The sequence below is a fragment of the Nelumbo lutea genome, chromosome 4 (assembly GCF_056320005.1).
Source record: "Nelumbo lutea isolate HS-2025 chromosome 4, American lotus-T2T, whole genome shotgun sequence".
In the NCBI taxonomy this organism is placed as follows: Eukaryota; Viridiplantae; Streptophyta; class Magnoliopsida; order Proteales; family Nelumbonaceae; genus Nelumbo; species Nelumbo lutea.
Genome location: NC_142687.1, coordinates 99,978,632 through 99,995,385, shown reverse-complemented (window position 1 = coordinate 99,995,385; position 16,754 = coordinate 99,978,632). Strand labels below are relative to the sequence as shown.

The 16,754-nt window shown below is 39.4% G+C and overlaps 1 protein-coding gene across 2 annotated transcripts in view; it reads left to right on the top strand.

Annotated features, from left to right (window-relative positions):
• LOC148862181 (CSC1-like protein ERD4) overlaps positions 1-16,408 on the top strand; it is a 105,193-nt gene extending 88,785 nt beyond the window's left edge. For both annotated transcript variants that reach the window (XM_088982980.1, XM_088982979.1), the window contains 2 exons: positions 14,630-14,885; positions 15,844-16,408. In XM_088982980.1, coding sequence (XP_088839106.1) covers positions 14,630-14,885; positions 15,844-16,227 — 640 coding nt within the window. In that variant the 3' untranslated portion in view covers positions 16,228-16,408. The remainder of the gene's footprint in view (positions 1-14,629; positions 14,886-15,843) is intronic.
• The last annotated feature ends 346 nt before the right edge of the window (positions 16,409-16,754 follow it).

Below are 16,754 nucleotides of genomic sequence, written 5' to 3'. Positions count from 1 at the left end.
ATTGCTGGTGATTGTGTGTCTAAAGGCTGCCGCCCCCTCTTCCTTTTATAGACTTAAAGGGATCAGCTCCTAATCCCATTAGGAGTTGCTAACCCAAATCATATCTGGATTAGAAGTCCCTTTAAGATAAGGGATAAACCTTATATTATCTGCAGATTAGATCAGTCAGTTCCTAATCTAATTAGGAAGTTTCCAAATCTAAATCTCATTTAGATCTTGGACTCTCTGAGTGGATAGGGTGTGGGCCCAATCCTATCAGTTGACCTTATCTCAGAATTCGCCCCTTAAAGACTAATCAAATTAGCCCAGTTCAAAATGGGCTTAAGGCCCATTTAGGGTTATGTATTCATTAAACCTTCCAAACTGCTGCCCAGTTGGGCTTCCTTGTATGACGTGGGACCCAAACATTGATCTACACATCAGCCACATGGGTTCAGCCCAGCCTTTGTTACAAGGCCTGGCCGAATACACTGTTATGGACAGTGCATCCCCTGAAACCCATCAGATGGGATCTATGGGCCCAACACTTACCCTAAGTGGTCCCTGGGCCAAGCCACCTTGTAACACCCAGGGACTGTGGGAAGATGCAAGATTAGACCATCAGGTATTATCCTCAATGGCCTTACACTTAACCTCTCAGCCCATAATGATCATACACTGCCCGGCAAGAGAGGACCTCTCCCTTGGCTGCAAGGAACAGTGTTGCACTCTCTCAAGTATGGATCCCGGGAATTAAAACCTTTTGCAAACATTTCAAAACCACATTTACAGCCCACTATATTTCCTAGTTTTTATCCTATGATCACCTATGTCCTACCTACAAGTCTGACCTTAGTTCCGTTGCCTATGTCCATATTCCAAGAACAGTGCAAGAAGCCCTATCCGTCCCGGAATGGAAAGATGCAATGCAAGTTGAGATGGATGCCCTGTTGAAAAATAACACTTGGGAGCTAGTTGATCTGCCCAAAGGAAAGAACCAGTTGGCTGCAGATGGGTATTTACCGTGAAGCACAATGCAGATGGATCCATTAAGAGGTATAAAGCTTAGTTAGTTGCAAAAGGGTTCACCCAGACTTATGGTATAGATTACTTGGAGACCTTTGCCTCGGTAGCCAAGATGACCACCATTCGAGTCCTATTATCCCTTGCAGCAAGTCACACTTGACCTTTATACCAAATGGACGTGAAAAAATGCTTTTCTGAATGGAGACCTGAGGGAAGAGGTTTACATGCATTTGCCTCCTGGGTTCTATGATGCAGAAACAGGTAAGAAGGTCTACTGGCTCAACAAGGCTTTGTATGGTTTGAAGAAGTCACCTAGAGCTTGGTTCAATAGATTCAAACTAGCCCTTGTGAAGTTCGGTTTCGTACAAGCCCAGTCAGATCGTACTCTATTCATCAAGAGGGTAGAGTCCTCCTTGACACTATATTGATGATATTGTGGTGACAGGGAATGATAGCCATGAGGTTGAGTCCCTTAAACAGCTCCATCAAGAATTTGAGGTGAAAGACCTTGGTGTACTTAAGTATTTTTTGGGTATTGAGGTTGCTAGATCCAAACAGGGGATCTTTATCTCTCAGAGGAAATGTGTCCTAGATTTGCTAGCAGAAACTGGAAAGTTAGGTGTCAAGCTTGTGGATACACCCATTGAACAGAACCACAGGATTAGTGCAAAGAGTGGGGAGCCTCTTGAAGACAAGGTTATGTTCCAGCGATTGGTAGGAAAGCTCCTATATCTCTGCCTCACTCGGCCAGTTATTACTTATGTTGTTAGTGCTGTCAGCTAGTACATGCATTCTCCTAGAACCATACATCTTCTTACGGCAAAAAGAATATTAGCATACTTGAAGAGATGCCTGGGTAGGGGTATACTGTTCAAGAACAATAACCACATGAAGGTGGAGGTCTATACGGATGCCGATTAGGCTGGGAGTGTTGATGACAAAAGGTCTACCTCAGGATATTGTGCTCTTGTGGGAGGTGTGAATAAACCCTAGTTGTTTCTAGGTCAAGGTAGAGAAGAAGAAAGAAGAAAGAAAAGAGAAAGAAGAAGAAGGAGAGGAGAAGAGCGTTCGGCCAGACTAGAAGAGAGGATATACAAAAGTACCTCTCCTAGCCAACCCACTTGACTTTTATTCATGAAAAACTTGAGTTACAAGAAAGACAATTTTGTCCCTCATAGAAGATGGGACACATAACTTAAACTGAGATACAATAGACATTTCACTTTCAATAAGATACACCAGAATGACCAAAATACGCCTGACTCGAGCATTCTAACACTCCCCCTCAAGCTTGAGAGTATATATCATATAGTCCCAGCTTGTTACAAATGTAATCTATTCTTCCCCGAGACAATCCTTTTGTGAAGATATCTGCCCACTAATTTCCTGAGCTCACATGAGATGTAGTTATTACCCCACTTATCACTTTTTCTCTCACAAAGTCACAATCCACCTCAATATGTTTAGTTCTTTCATGGAAGACAGAATTGGATGAGATGTGAATAGCAGCTTGGTTATCACAGTATAGTTTCATGGGTTTGTCAATTGAGAAACCCATCTCCTGTGGTAGGTTCTTCAGCCATACTAGTTCACATGTGGTATGGGCCATAGCCCTGTACTCTGCTTCCACACTACTTCTTGCCACCACTGTTTGCTTCTTGCTCTTCCAAGTTACAAGATTGCCACCCAGGAAGGTACAATACCCTGTGGTTGACCTCCTGTCTGATATAGAGCCAGCTCAATCAGCATCTGTGTACCCTACTATCTCAAGAGGTCCTCCTTTTTGGTATAACAAACCACGACCTGGAGCACCCTTTAGGTACCTAACAATTCTCATAACAGCTTCCCAGTGAGGAACCCGGGGATGTTGCATAAACTGACTCACCACACTCACAGCAAATGATATATCTGGTCGGGTAATGGTCAGGTAGTTCAACTTTCCACCAACCTTCTGTATCTTCCAGGATCATCAAACTCTTCACCTGCATCCACACTTAACTTGGCATTGAGTTCCATAGGAGTCTCTGCTGGTTTAGCACCTAACAACCCTGTTTCTTCAAGTAGATCAAGAACATATTTCCTCTGACATAGGTTGATCCCCTGTTTTGACCTCGCAACTTCTATTCCTAAGAAATACTTTAGCTTCCCCAGATATTTCGTATTGAAGTGGTTCTGTAAGAATTTTTTTAGCCTGTCAATTCCATTGCTATCACTTCCAATTATGACAATATCATCCACATACACGACTAGCGAGATGTTTCCATCTTTCGAGTTATAGCTAAACACGGAATTATCAACCTAACATTGTTTCATTCCAAAAGCCTTCACCACTTCACTGAACCTGCCGAACCATGCACGAGGAGATTGTTTCAGTTCATAGATTGCCTTTTTGAGCCTGCACACCTTACCAGCCTCCCCCTGAGCAACAAACCCTGGTGGTTGCTCCATATACACCTCCTCAACAAGATCACCATGTAGGAAGGCATTTTTGATGTCAAGTTGTAGGAGAGGCCAATCATACATAGTAGCCAATGAGATCAACACCTGAACTGAACCAATTTTAGTCACAGGAGAGAATGTCTCCATATAGTCCACACCATATAACTAAGAATAGCCCTTGGCCACTAACCGTGCCTTCAATCGTTCCACACTGCCATCAAGAAGATGCTTCACTGTATAGACCCATTTACACCCAACAGTGTGCTTACCAGGAGGAAAGGGGTGAGTTCCCACGTATGATTATGTTGTAGAGCAGAGAATTCTTCTTCCATGGCTTGCTGCCACCCTGGAGAGGCAAAGGCTTCCTGTACAATCTTGGGAATGGGGACCGATGAGAGTAATGATATAAACATGCAATGGGAAGCAGAAAAGTGAACAGTGGAAACATAGTCTGAAATGGGATGAGAAGTACAAGTACGTTTACCTTTCCGCAAAGCTATAGGGAGATGAAGATCTGAGGGAGAAGGGGCAGTAGCAGGATCTGTTGATGGGTGCTGAAGTGGAGGAGGAGCCGAAGCACTTCTCCGAGTATACACTTGAGTAATTGGTGGCCTCTCTGTAGTAACCGGCATATGATGTGCATCTGTAGTAGGAGTGGGAACTACGGGAAGGGGGTCCACAACTGGAACAGGAAGAGGAACCACCGAGGGAGAAGAAGAGACCCCGGCATTGGAGAAAAAAGAAACTGATTCAAAGAAGGGGACATCAGGGCACACAAACGATTTATGAAACTTAGGGTTATAACACTTGTACCCTTTCTGAGTCCTTGAGTAGCCAAGAAAAATACACTTTGTAGCCCGAGCATCTAGCTTGTCTACTCCAGGCCCCAAGTGCTGAACAAAACAAACACAGCCAAAGACTCTTGGGGTGAGAGGAAAGGGAGACAAACTGGGGAACAACACGGAGAAAGGGGATTGACTTCCAAGGATTGACATGGGCATCCGATTGATTAAAAAACCGGATGTAAGAACAGCATCACTCCAAAAGTGCTTTGGGACATGCATATTGATCATAAAGGACCGAGCAGCTTCAAGAAGATGTCTATTTTTCCGTTCAGCTACACTGTTTTGTAGTGGGGTGTAGGCACAAGAAGTTTGATGAATTATTCCATGATGTTCTAGGTATTGCTGAAATGATGAGGAGATGTATTCTTTGGCATTATCGAAGCGAAGTATTTTCATATGAACACCAAACTGAGTGCGTATTTCAGCATGAAATTTCTGAAAAATAGAGAACAATTCACTACGGTCTTTCATAAGATAGATCCATGTCGTCCTTGAAAAGTCATCAACAAAGATTACAAAATACTTAAACCCATTGTATGACACCACTTTAACTAGACCCCATACATCAGAATGAACTAAAACAAAAGGACTTGAGACACGACTATCAGTTCTTGGACTAAATGAGACTCGATGATGTTTTCCCAACTGACATGACTCACAATCTAATAATGAAAGATGACTCAATGAAGGAACTAGTAGTTCAAAGCCTTGAGAGAGGGCTGACCAAGTCTGCAGTGCCATTGGAGAGGAGTAAGAGAAGACTGAAAAGCCACTGGAGGGCCACCACCATCAAGGTAATACAAACCACCGGCTTCATGCCCTCCACCAATCTTTGTCCCCGTCTTGAGATCCCGAAACACACAAGAAGAAGGATAGAAGGTTACAGAACAATTAAGAGACTTGGTTAATCTACTAACAGACATAAGGTTAAAAGGGAACTTAGGAACATATAAAATAGATGCTAAAGACAATGAGGAGATATCAACATCACCAACACCACAAATAGGAGATGTAGAACAATTAGCAAGTGTAACTGTCTGAAATGTGGAGGTGCAAGAAAGGGAAGAAAATACATCAGGAGTCCCGGACATATGGTCCGAGGCGCCAGAATCAATGATCGAGGGTGAGGCTTTGGAAGCTAAACAAGTCATACCTGAATGGGCAAGTGTAGTTGTGTTCTGCTGAGTTGTTTAAAGGAACTGCTCATATATTGCCTATGGTACACTCACCATTTCCTGCCCGGAAGCACATGTGGGTGTGGAGGGGGTTGGTGTAGTTTGCTGGCTTTCAGTAATTGTGTTACTACTCTTAGATGTAACATGGTTAGCCCAAGTGTTGGGTGGACCACGCAAATCATAGCAGAAATTAACTGTGTGCCCCTCTAAGCCACAATGTATACATTTTCTCTGAGCATTACCCCTTCCTTTTCCACGGCCTCCCCCTGACTCACGGCCTCCTGTCCGGCCACTGGCCCGGTTAAACATGTGCCCACCACAGTTGCTTGGAGGGCCACTGCTACCACCACCACTTCTACTTCCACGACTACTCCCTTTAGTCACTACCAAACCCGATCTATCAGAGAAGGAAGAATGTTCCACTGGCTCAATGGATGTCCTCTTAAGACGGGCAAAAACTTCAAGTGAGGGGAGAGCTGATCCCCCCAATATCTGTGCTCTGACAGGCTCATACTCATCCTTCAAGCCCACAAGAAACCTAGTCACATCAAGCTGTTCACGTTGCTGTTGTTAGATCTGGACATCTGATGTGAGAGGGTGATACACATTTAGCTCATTGCAGATGTTTCTCAAACTTGCATAATACTCTTCTAAGCTTTAACTTCCTTGCTTCAAATTGAAGTACTCTTGGTATAACTGATATACCCTAGTTGTATTGTCTTGTCCAGAGTACAACTTTTTAGCATGATCCCAGATCCCTCACATGTTTTACTTTCCTCTTGGCCTTCAAGAACACCTCCACAGATTTTGCCCATGGTACATAGTTCTCACCATTCAACTTGATGGATGTCATTTGAACACTTAGATAATTTGAAGAGAGCATGATGCCTGTTTTGTTGTCATTCCCAACTACAGTTGAAGCCATCTCAATTATGTCTCCTCTGAATATACACCACAATCTCACACTTGTCACAAGACTTATCTCACTTACAATACCACCAATCCACTTTCTTCAACTGCACATTACACACTACACTCTAAAGCTGAAATCATTCAGTCAACACATCAAACACTTGGACTGCACACTACAGGACCATTTACCACCAACACCCCACTACTGAAATTACTCAGTCATTTCATCGAACACTTGTTCTGCAAACTGCAGAACTGATTACACACAAGGTCTAGGGGTTCACTTTTAAGCATTTAAAAGCATAGATATGTCAGCCACCACAACACAATCAACACCACACCACTGCTGTCGTGGACATCAGCAGTCTACCACTCTTCTTTCAGTACGCATGTGAGCAAGAAAACACACAAAAAAATGACTGATATGTGTATCAATTTCACCCAGAACCACAACAACTAACTTTCGAAGCACACAAAAAAAATCAGCATTCACAGTCCATTTCTGAACACTAAATAGAGGGTCTAGTATACCACTTCAACGACCACCACAGCACCGGCCAAAGGCATTCTTACCTCTGGGCCCTCAAAACGACAACTCCTTTTCAGCCCTTTATCGAGTCTTCAATCAGATCAGTTGTAGGATGATGAAACCTACTATGAAGCTGGCAGTGAACCCAAGAAGAAGACAGCAGCAAGAAAACGAACACCTGACCTTAATGCTTTGATACCATGTGAATAAACCCTAGTTGTTTCTAGGTCAAAGTAGAGAAGAAGAAAGAAGAAAGAAAAGAGAAAGAAGAAGGAGAGGAGAAGAGTGTTCGGCCAGACTAGAAGAGAGGATGTACAAAAGTACCTCTCCTAGCCAACCCACTTGACTTTTATTCATGAAAAACTTGAGTTACAAGAAAGACAATTTTGTCCCTCATAGAAGATGGGACACATAACTTCAACTCAGATACAATAGACATTTCACTTTCAATAAGATACACCAGAGTGACCAAAATACCCCTGACTCGAGCATTCTAACAGGAGGTAATCTTGTCTCTTGGAGAAGTAAGAAACAAAGTGTTGTCTCCCGATCTAGTGCTGAAGCAGAATACAGGTCAATGGCTAACGGAGTGGCTGAGATCTCTGCTTGAGGAGTTGGGTATTGAGTATGAGAAGCCCCTGATACTGTATTGTGATAATCAAGCAACTATTAATATAGCACATAATCCAATGCAGCATGACAACCAAACACATTGAAGTTGACCGACATTTTGTACGAGAGAGGGTCTCATCTCAAGAAGTATGCCTCCCTTACATCACATCCAGTATGCAACTAGTAGATATCCTCACTAAAGTCGTATCAAGAAAGAAGCTAGAGGCGGATCTATCCAAGTTGGGAATGATAAACATTTATTCCCAACTTGAGGGGGAGTGTAGAGAACACTGATGTGGGCCCCACAGCTGTGGTCCCACTCTGTCCGTAGGGTAGAATGTGCCCTAGTCATCCTAGGGTTAGCTGATGGTCAATCTGTTATTCTAGTTGTTATTTATATTTCAGTTTTATATTGTTTTATGTGTTATGTAAATACCAAGGGCAGATTTGTCCTTTCATGTAACTAGCATAACCTATAAATACTAAATAGAAGTGGCGGTGGCAGAACATTCAGATTCTGTCCTTCCTTTCAATTCTTGTGTTTTACTGCTCTCTCTCTCTACTCTTTCTCCTCTCTCCTCTATACCTTTTTTCTCCTTTTTCGAACCTGAAATCTATTAGGGTTCAAGGCTGATAGCAGTCTTGAACATCTACTATTTCCTGTAAGACAAGGGCATAGCTGTCCTTCCATAACATTATATTCTTTCATATATAAGTTAAATATTTTTGGGCGTGTGGTTCAAGACAGAACACACCCTTTTCACTCTCAACTCTTTCTTCTTTGATTTGATCCGAGCTGACATCAAGCACATACTTTCTCTACTAAATGAAGATCCCTTCCTTTGACCTTTCTACTTCAATTCTAAGGAAGTATTTGAGTTTCCCAAGATCTTTGTCCTCAAATTTGGAAGCAAGAAATACATTAGATAGGATATTCTAGAGCTATCACCTCAAGTTATAACAATGTCATCAACATACACTTTCAGCAAAGTCACTAGTCCATTAACCCTTCTTATAAATAGACTATGATCAGCCTATGATTGAGTGAACCCAATTTTAAGAATAGCCATTTTTGAATCTATCAAACCAAGTTCTAGGAGATTGCTTGAGCCCATAAAGAGATTTCTTCATATGACAAACCTTTCCCTCACTATTAGGGAGGGTAATTCCTAGGGGAAGATCCATGTAGACCTCCATTAAGGAAGGCATTCTTCACATCCATATGGTACAAAGATCATGAATGGTGTGCAGCAAGAGACATAACCACTCGAGTAGAACTCATTTTGTCCACAGGTGCAAAGTTATCTTGGTAGTAAATCCCATTAATTTGGGTGTACCCTTTTGCCACTAGCCTAGCTTTGTATCTTTCAATTGAGCCATCAGCTTGGTGTTTAACTGTATATACCGACTTTTAACCCACTAGGACTTTACCCTTAGGAAGTGGAACAATCTCCTAGGTTTGGTTCTTTATGAGGGCCTCCATCTTTTGGTTCATATCATCCTTCCACTGAGGGGACTGCACTACATATGCAATATGACGAGGAAGAGAAGTAGAGGAAATGGTAGAAATATAGGCATAGTAGGAAGGTGAAGGGTCATCATAAAAAACATAGATACGAATGGAATAGGCAGTGCATTTCCTTTTTCCTTTTCAAATTGCAATGGGAAAGTCAAGGTCTGAGATATAAGGCTTAGTAAAGTAGGAATAGGAAGTTTAGAATTAACAGGAGTCTTAGGCTCAAGTTGCTTTCAGAATCACTTGGAACCAAGAGGTTAGATTGTTGTGGACATTTAGCCACACGAGTAACCTTCCTTTTGTGCCTTAAGAACCATTGCTGCCAAGACCGTTGTAGAGGAATAGAGAGAGGAGGACAAGAAGCAAGAATACTATCACTGCAAGTGGGAAGAGAAGAAGATGAACTAGGAATATCCATAGATGCAAGAACTAGGAGACAAAATGGATACGGAGTATATTCAAGAAATGTAACATCCTTACACACATACCATCCACCAGTGTGAGGACCCAAAACTTGTACCCCTTTTGGACTAAGGAGTAACCAAAAAAAACATACTTGATAGACTTCGGGTTGAGTTTGAGGTGATGGCTCAAGTTATGAACAAAGCAACTAGAACCAAAGACTTTAAGAGGAAGACAAAAAAATGGGATCATTAGGGAAGAGAAGATGATGAGAAGACTGGAGATGAAAAGTTTGTAAGGGAAGTCTATTAATGAGATAAATTGTTGTTTTAACTACATCTCCTCAAAATTGAGTAGGCACACAATGTTCAAAGTATCACAAACGCCAAGTGTATCAGAAAGGCAAGTTTAAGAGACGTATCAACTATCAAGATACGCCTTGGATGTGCATGTGTATTGGAGAAAAATTAAGATATGCATAGATATGCATAGAAACACTATAAATACTTCAATAAATCATAAAAATACATCAATAACACTAAATATAAGGCCTCAATGAGGCGTGCATACATTAAATTAATATATTTTAATGGTTTTATGAAGAAATACACCATAGTCAATTATAATTTCATTAAAAAACCCTATGCTTAACTATAATTTATAAATTATAATTCTTAAGTTTTAAGGGAGCTTTCCTATCCAACCATGAAACATTCATTTTCACAATTTCTAAGTGCAAATATAATTAATAATTATTTTTTATTTTTTATTTTCATAAATTATAAAAAATAAAAAAATAAATAAACATTATATAACATATTCAAAAAATAATTGTTAAAGAAGAAATTTCAATTGCTCAATGGATATGATAGATCATCCATAGATCTATAATATAATCAACCCTTGTGATTAAATCATAAAACATAATTTATTATTCATTATTTTTAATTCTAAAATTATAAAAAAAAACAAAAAATTATTTAAGAGTAAAGTGCAATTGCTATATGGATATGATAGATAATCCATAGATCTAGAACATAATAAGTCTTTCTTGTTTTTTTATATTTTTTTCCAAATCTCTTCATAAAATTTCCGTAAATCTACTCGTAACACATAAAAAAATTTTATTTTGAACATATTTAATCTAGATCAACATAGATTTAAATATTTTCAATCATTCAAGGAAAAAATCATAAGATATTATGAAAAATTGAAAAAAAATTACCTATTTTTGTAATATCTTTCAAAACTTGAAAATTTTTCAAAAACATTGATGATTCACATGTGTATTTTTTGCGTTTTCTTTGCATATCTAGCATTTTATGAATGAGATTTGGAGTTTTAGGGTCATTTGGGGGTGAAAGAAGACTTGTTTCAAGGGAAAGAAGCTTTCTTTCCCCTTTGTTCTTAATCACCAAGATGGAAATGAGAATAAAGTGGCAGATGTTCTAAGTCTGATGCCTTACATACTTCATTCCATGAATGTCCAAGTCATTGGTTTTGATCAACTAAAGCAAGACTATGCTGGTTGTAAGGATTTCATCATCATCTATACTGACTTACAAGCTAGGAAGCAAGATGAGTATCCTTCCTTTTCACTACATAATGGTTATCTGTTTTATGATACCCACTTATGTCTACCAAATACCTCTTTATGGGGCTTTGTTATTTGGGAGTTACATGCTAGAGGTGTAGCAGATTATTTTGGTAGAGATAATACCATTGCTATGGTGGAAGATAGGTTTTATTAGCCTAGTTTGAAGAACGATGTTGCTCGTATAATGAACTTATTTCATCCTTCGCCTACAACAGAGTTATTTTCCTCCTGGCCAAGACTTAATGGGTGCAAGAAAGCAAAGATCGTGTGGAGCTGTATCCCTTTTGCGGTCTGCTGAGTCTTACGTAATGAGAGAAATAGAAGATTATTTGAGAACAAACGAAAGAATATTGAAGGTCTTTTAGCTTTGATTGTAAACCTGGTGTCAGATTGGGTTCTGGTGCACCCAGACTTCCTTCAGACTAGCAAAACAGAGATGGGGGAGAATTTTTGGGATGTTCTTGAGTTACAGTCTCGTAATCTTGACCAGTTCTGTTTTTACTGATTTTTCTAGTGCAGTGTAATCAGCTTGTTTTCTAGGTTGGGTGCTATCTTAACACCCCCGGGTTGTATGACTCTTTTCTATTTTAATGAAATTTTTATTCTGATTCTTCAAAAAAATAATAATAAAGCAATGTAGGACATGCCAACTTGCCAAAGGACGAAAGCAAACAATGGGCTATATATACCCCTACCTATATTCCTCATGAATCATGGGCCCATGGAAAGATTTATCCATGGATTTTGTCCTTGGATTGCCCAAGACTTCTAGGGTCACAATATAATCTATGTTGTGGTGGATTGTTTCTCCAAAATGGCTCATTTCTTACCTTGCAACAAAACACATGATGCTTAACATATTGCTACTATATTTTTCAAAAAAGTGTTTCGACTTCATGGAGTGCCTTCTACTATCGCATTAGATCAGGACACCAAATTTATGAGTTATTTTTGGAAGACACTTTGGAAACTAGTCAATACTTAGCTGAAATTCTCTACATCGGTTCACCCCCAAAAAGATGGTCAAACTGAGGTAGTGAATAAAAACTTGGGAGATCTTTTATGGTGTCTAGTCGGTGGTCATACTTCTAGATGGGATCTAGTGCTTCCAATAGCTGAGTTTTCTTATAACAGCTCAATAAATAGATCCACAAGAGGAAGTCCATTTGAAGTGGTGATTGGTATTCAGCTTAAGCAGCCAATTGACTTAGTTACCTTACCACAAGATGCATGTACTAGCATTGAAGCAAAAGCATTTGCTAGGCACATAAGAGAGATAAATGATGATGTCATGAGAAAAATTGCATTAAGCAATGATTTATACAAGGCTAGAGCTTATATTCATCAACAGTTGGAAAATTATCAAGAGGGAGACATGGTATGATTTATACAAGGCTAGAGCTTATATTCATCAACAGTTGGAAAATTATCAAGAGGGAGACATGGTTATGGTATGCATACAACCATAGTGTTTTCCTAAAGGTGTGTACAAGAAGCTGCACTCAACGAGTGCAGGTCCTTACAAAATCATCAAGAAGATAAGTTCTAATGCCTATGTTCTATAGCTGCCAGGTGACATGGGTATTTGTCCTATCTTCAACATCGAGGACTTGACTCCTTATCATAGACATGCAGATCCTTTTAAGACTCCTATACCTAAGTTTCCAACTATTGCATCTCTAAATGACATTCTAGAGGATGCTTTAGTTGAGAAAATAATATCTACTGCTACAGGAGGGTATCAGAAATTCCTTGTCAAGTAGAAAGGCAGGCCCATGTCTGAGAGTCATTGGATCATTGCTGAAGACTTTCATCATCTCAACCTAGATCTTTATGAGGCATACCATGCTTTTAACTCATTGAGGTCGAGTTCTTTCAAGCCAGGGAGAGATGATTGGAATCGATCAGCACTCTTGAAGACTTATTCTACAAAGAAGAAGGCCTTACAACAGGTCCTGATATGGCATAGTGATGGTACTTGGGATTTGGACTGAATTGGAAACCAAAGATATTTTGTTATTTTACAATTTTTCTGTGGGGTCCAATAATAGGGTTTGATTGTCTATTATAATTTGTTTATGTTTAAAATTTTAGAGTCATTGAATAAGTAGGATTAGAGTTATTGAGTCTAACAGTTGGACTCCTAGGACTATCATTATGAGTAACAATTTGACTCCTAGGTTTATTATGAGTTTAGAGTCTATATATATATGTGTGGACGTTTTACACAAAGGGCAATGAAGTTTATTGAGTTTTCTTCAGCTTATACTAACTATGGTGAGTGATTCTAGGCACCTTGTGAGTGATTACAGCCATCAACAGCCATAAAATTCTGATCAAAGAAGACCATTCAACAATCTCTAAGGACTAGAACTGAGCTGGTCCTACATCACAAGGTCCAAAAAGAGAGGAAAAGGAAGAAGAGAGAAGAAACAAGGTCCAGGGGAGGGAGAGAGAGAGAGAGATTTGAACTGCCTTCTCCCTCCTATCAACCTTTGTTTTATTAAGCTTGTAATAAAGACAAAAGTCACTACAGTACACTCCAAGAGTTACATATAACATAAGGCTAAGAAACAAGAGGGAAAAGACAATATTGCCCCTGCAGCTTAAACTTTAACACTCTGAACCAAACCAGACTTGGTCACCCTCTACAACTATTCCTTATAATTCTACCTATTTCATTAAAAAAAATTCCTGCCATAACCTATTTTCCCTATTTTGAAGTTTTTCACCATCCTCATCTTGGAATAAATCTAATGTTTTTTTGTGATTAATCCCCAAGACTTTTTCTAATGTAACTAATCTTTGCTTTTAGTAGTGCTCAACCGTTGAACTCTTTGATTGGTTAACAGGTCACAGGTTGGATATTAATTCTCTTTTTTCTGTTTTTTGTATTTTTAACCATTTCTATCATTAATAAAAGTAATTCTTATTTATCATACTTATTTTTGTTTTATGTAATGAATATGATCTGCCCAATTTTTCTACACTTTTTGTATTTTCTATAACTTTTTGTATTTTTAAATATTTTTATCTTTTTTATTACTTAATTATGATGTCAGTTGATTTGTTTGACACATATGGTTGAACCATTGACCCACCACCATGGAAAAAAGGTTCTATTTTCAGGTCATTTTTTAAAACACTGGTTTCTAGTTCTAGACCACCCTATACCCATCCTCAACCTCCCAAAGTCATCCTTTGGCCATTCTAGTCCCACATCAATTTGGTATCCAAGTAGGTAATACATCTCTCCTGTTTGCCATGACTTGACCTTCAGTGGGTCATAATACCATGATTGAATGGATCATTTTTTGTATTACCGTGCAATCTTGATCACTTGTTAGGAAAATTGGTCTACAAGAAGCATAAATTAGCAAGATATTGGTTAATTATTACTGCTTTTTATTTAGCCATGCTAATTACCTGTTAAAGAATTCTTGGCACTATAGGAAACTAGGAAGCAAATATTGTATTTAGTGGACCATTTTTTCTTGTGGTTGGACATAGAAATTTCTTGTTCCGTATATTCTAGTTTGGAGGGTTACGCTACTGTTTGATAAATATCCAATTATATTTGTTTCCCTTGGTTACCAGGTTCTCTGTGGGCTATGGGCTTGAGCTGTCCCGATTAGTTCCTCTGATAATCTACCACCTTAAGAGAAAGTTTCTCTGTAAAACTGAAGCAGAATTCAAAGAGGCTTGGGCTCCTGGAGATCTTGGTTATGCAACAAGGGTTCCCAATGATATGCTTATCATAACGATCGTCATCTGCTACTCTGTAATAACTCCTATCATCATTCCCTTTGGCATGGCGTACTTCAGCCTTGGATGGCTTATTGTTAGGAATCAGGCAAGTCTAGAACTTTCAATGCGTTTTGGGTTCTAAATTCTAGAAACAATTGAAATCTGCTTTCACAATCCTCAACATGCTAGAATAAATATTGATGCAGTTTCTCAGCCATTATGTACAAGTCTAGAACAACCTAAGTGCTACAGTTTTAGGTAAATTCTAGGTAATAAATTTATGATTGTAGATTTGGTCACTCTAACTGGAAAGTCTGTTGATATCAAATTTAGAGATAAGCCCGTGACTTGGTGGTGATACTCTAGGTCAAATGTCAATCCAGTAAAATGAATCCGCCAGTCCCTTGAACAACCAAGGGTCTGTTTGGTTTGCAGTCAGTCTCAAAATCGGAATTGGAATGGTCTATTCCCATTCCCATAGTCTGTTTGGTTTAGACAAGAATAGGAATGGAAATTAGAATCAACTGGAATGGGACTTCATTCCCAAGGGAGGGGGAGGGAATGGCCATTCCCTCAAATGGGAGAATTCCATTCCACCAGGAATGGGAATGGGATTCCAATTCCGCCCAATCAAACAGTTGGAATCAGAATGGCCCGTTCCAATTCCGATTCTAAACATCTATTCCCACAAACCAAACGGGACCTAAAAGACATGATACTTTTCCTGGATTGACATTAAAAGGGCTATCACTTAATGCTGGTCCCAGCTATCTGGTCCTGAGAGAGATGGAGTAGATACAGGACCCACCTATTAAGTGGCCCTTCTTGGACTTGAACCTGAATTTTCATGTTTGTCAACCTGAGATCTTACAATTGCAACATTCCAGAAGAAAATGGATGGGTGATTGGATATGATCCATTTGTCAAGACCAATATATTAGTGGTAATTCTTCAGAGGTAGTGCTGCTGGTAATGATATCCTCGTTAGGTATCTCTAAGAATGGGTGTTAATCAGTTCTTTGTCTGATTTCCCAACATTAATCTAAGACTCTTTTCTTGTACAGGCTCTCAAAGTTTATGTTCCATCATATGAGAGCTATGGACGGATGTGGCCCCACATGCATTCACGTATTCTTGCAGCTCTGATTGTGTACCAAATTACCATGCTTGGTTACTTTGGAGTGAAGATATTCCCGTTCACACCTCTTCTGATACCCCTTCCTGTACTGTCCTTAGTCTTTGCTTTTGTCTGCTCAAAGAAATTCTACAAATCCTTCCGCTACACACCTTTAGAAGTTGCCTGTCTGGAATTAAAGGAGATCCCAAACATGGAAACTATCTTCAGGGAATATATACCACCTTGTTTGAGATCAGATAAATTCGAGATTGATGAGCACTTCGAAGATGCCCGTTCATCTCAAGATTTTAGAACGATATTATTTGTTTAATTTAAACGTTTTGCAACTTTTATAGTTGTATTTGGCCCACATTATGTATTATTTGACATCTTATAGCATGGAAGCCCCTCTAACACTCAGATTGTTAATATTCTGCTCTCAGAACCATCTGTTTTAGGTAAATTTGATTGTGATGAATTTTTATTTAATTTTGTTTTTCACCAGTTCCAATGTGAAAGATGTCGGTATGTTTTGGTGCAACGTGTACTAGTTCCATTTAATTCTATCATTTCTCAAACAACTGATGCATCATTTTTAGCTGAAACAGCTCGATAACAGCAAAGGGCCCATTTGGGAGGGCTGAGTTGGTTCACCCAAGGTGGTTTAGATGTTTAAAAGAAGCCATTTTGGTTCAGCTGCATAAATAACAATAAGCTATGTTTGTTGATAACTTTCTTAGCTGCCTAAGAAGTCAGAAGTCAGAGAAGTCGGATAATCTTGGCAAGGCGCTCTGAATGAACTATTCAAAGAGGCTGGAGTAGACAGCCCTTCAGCTCACTGATCAATACCTGATTTCA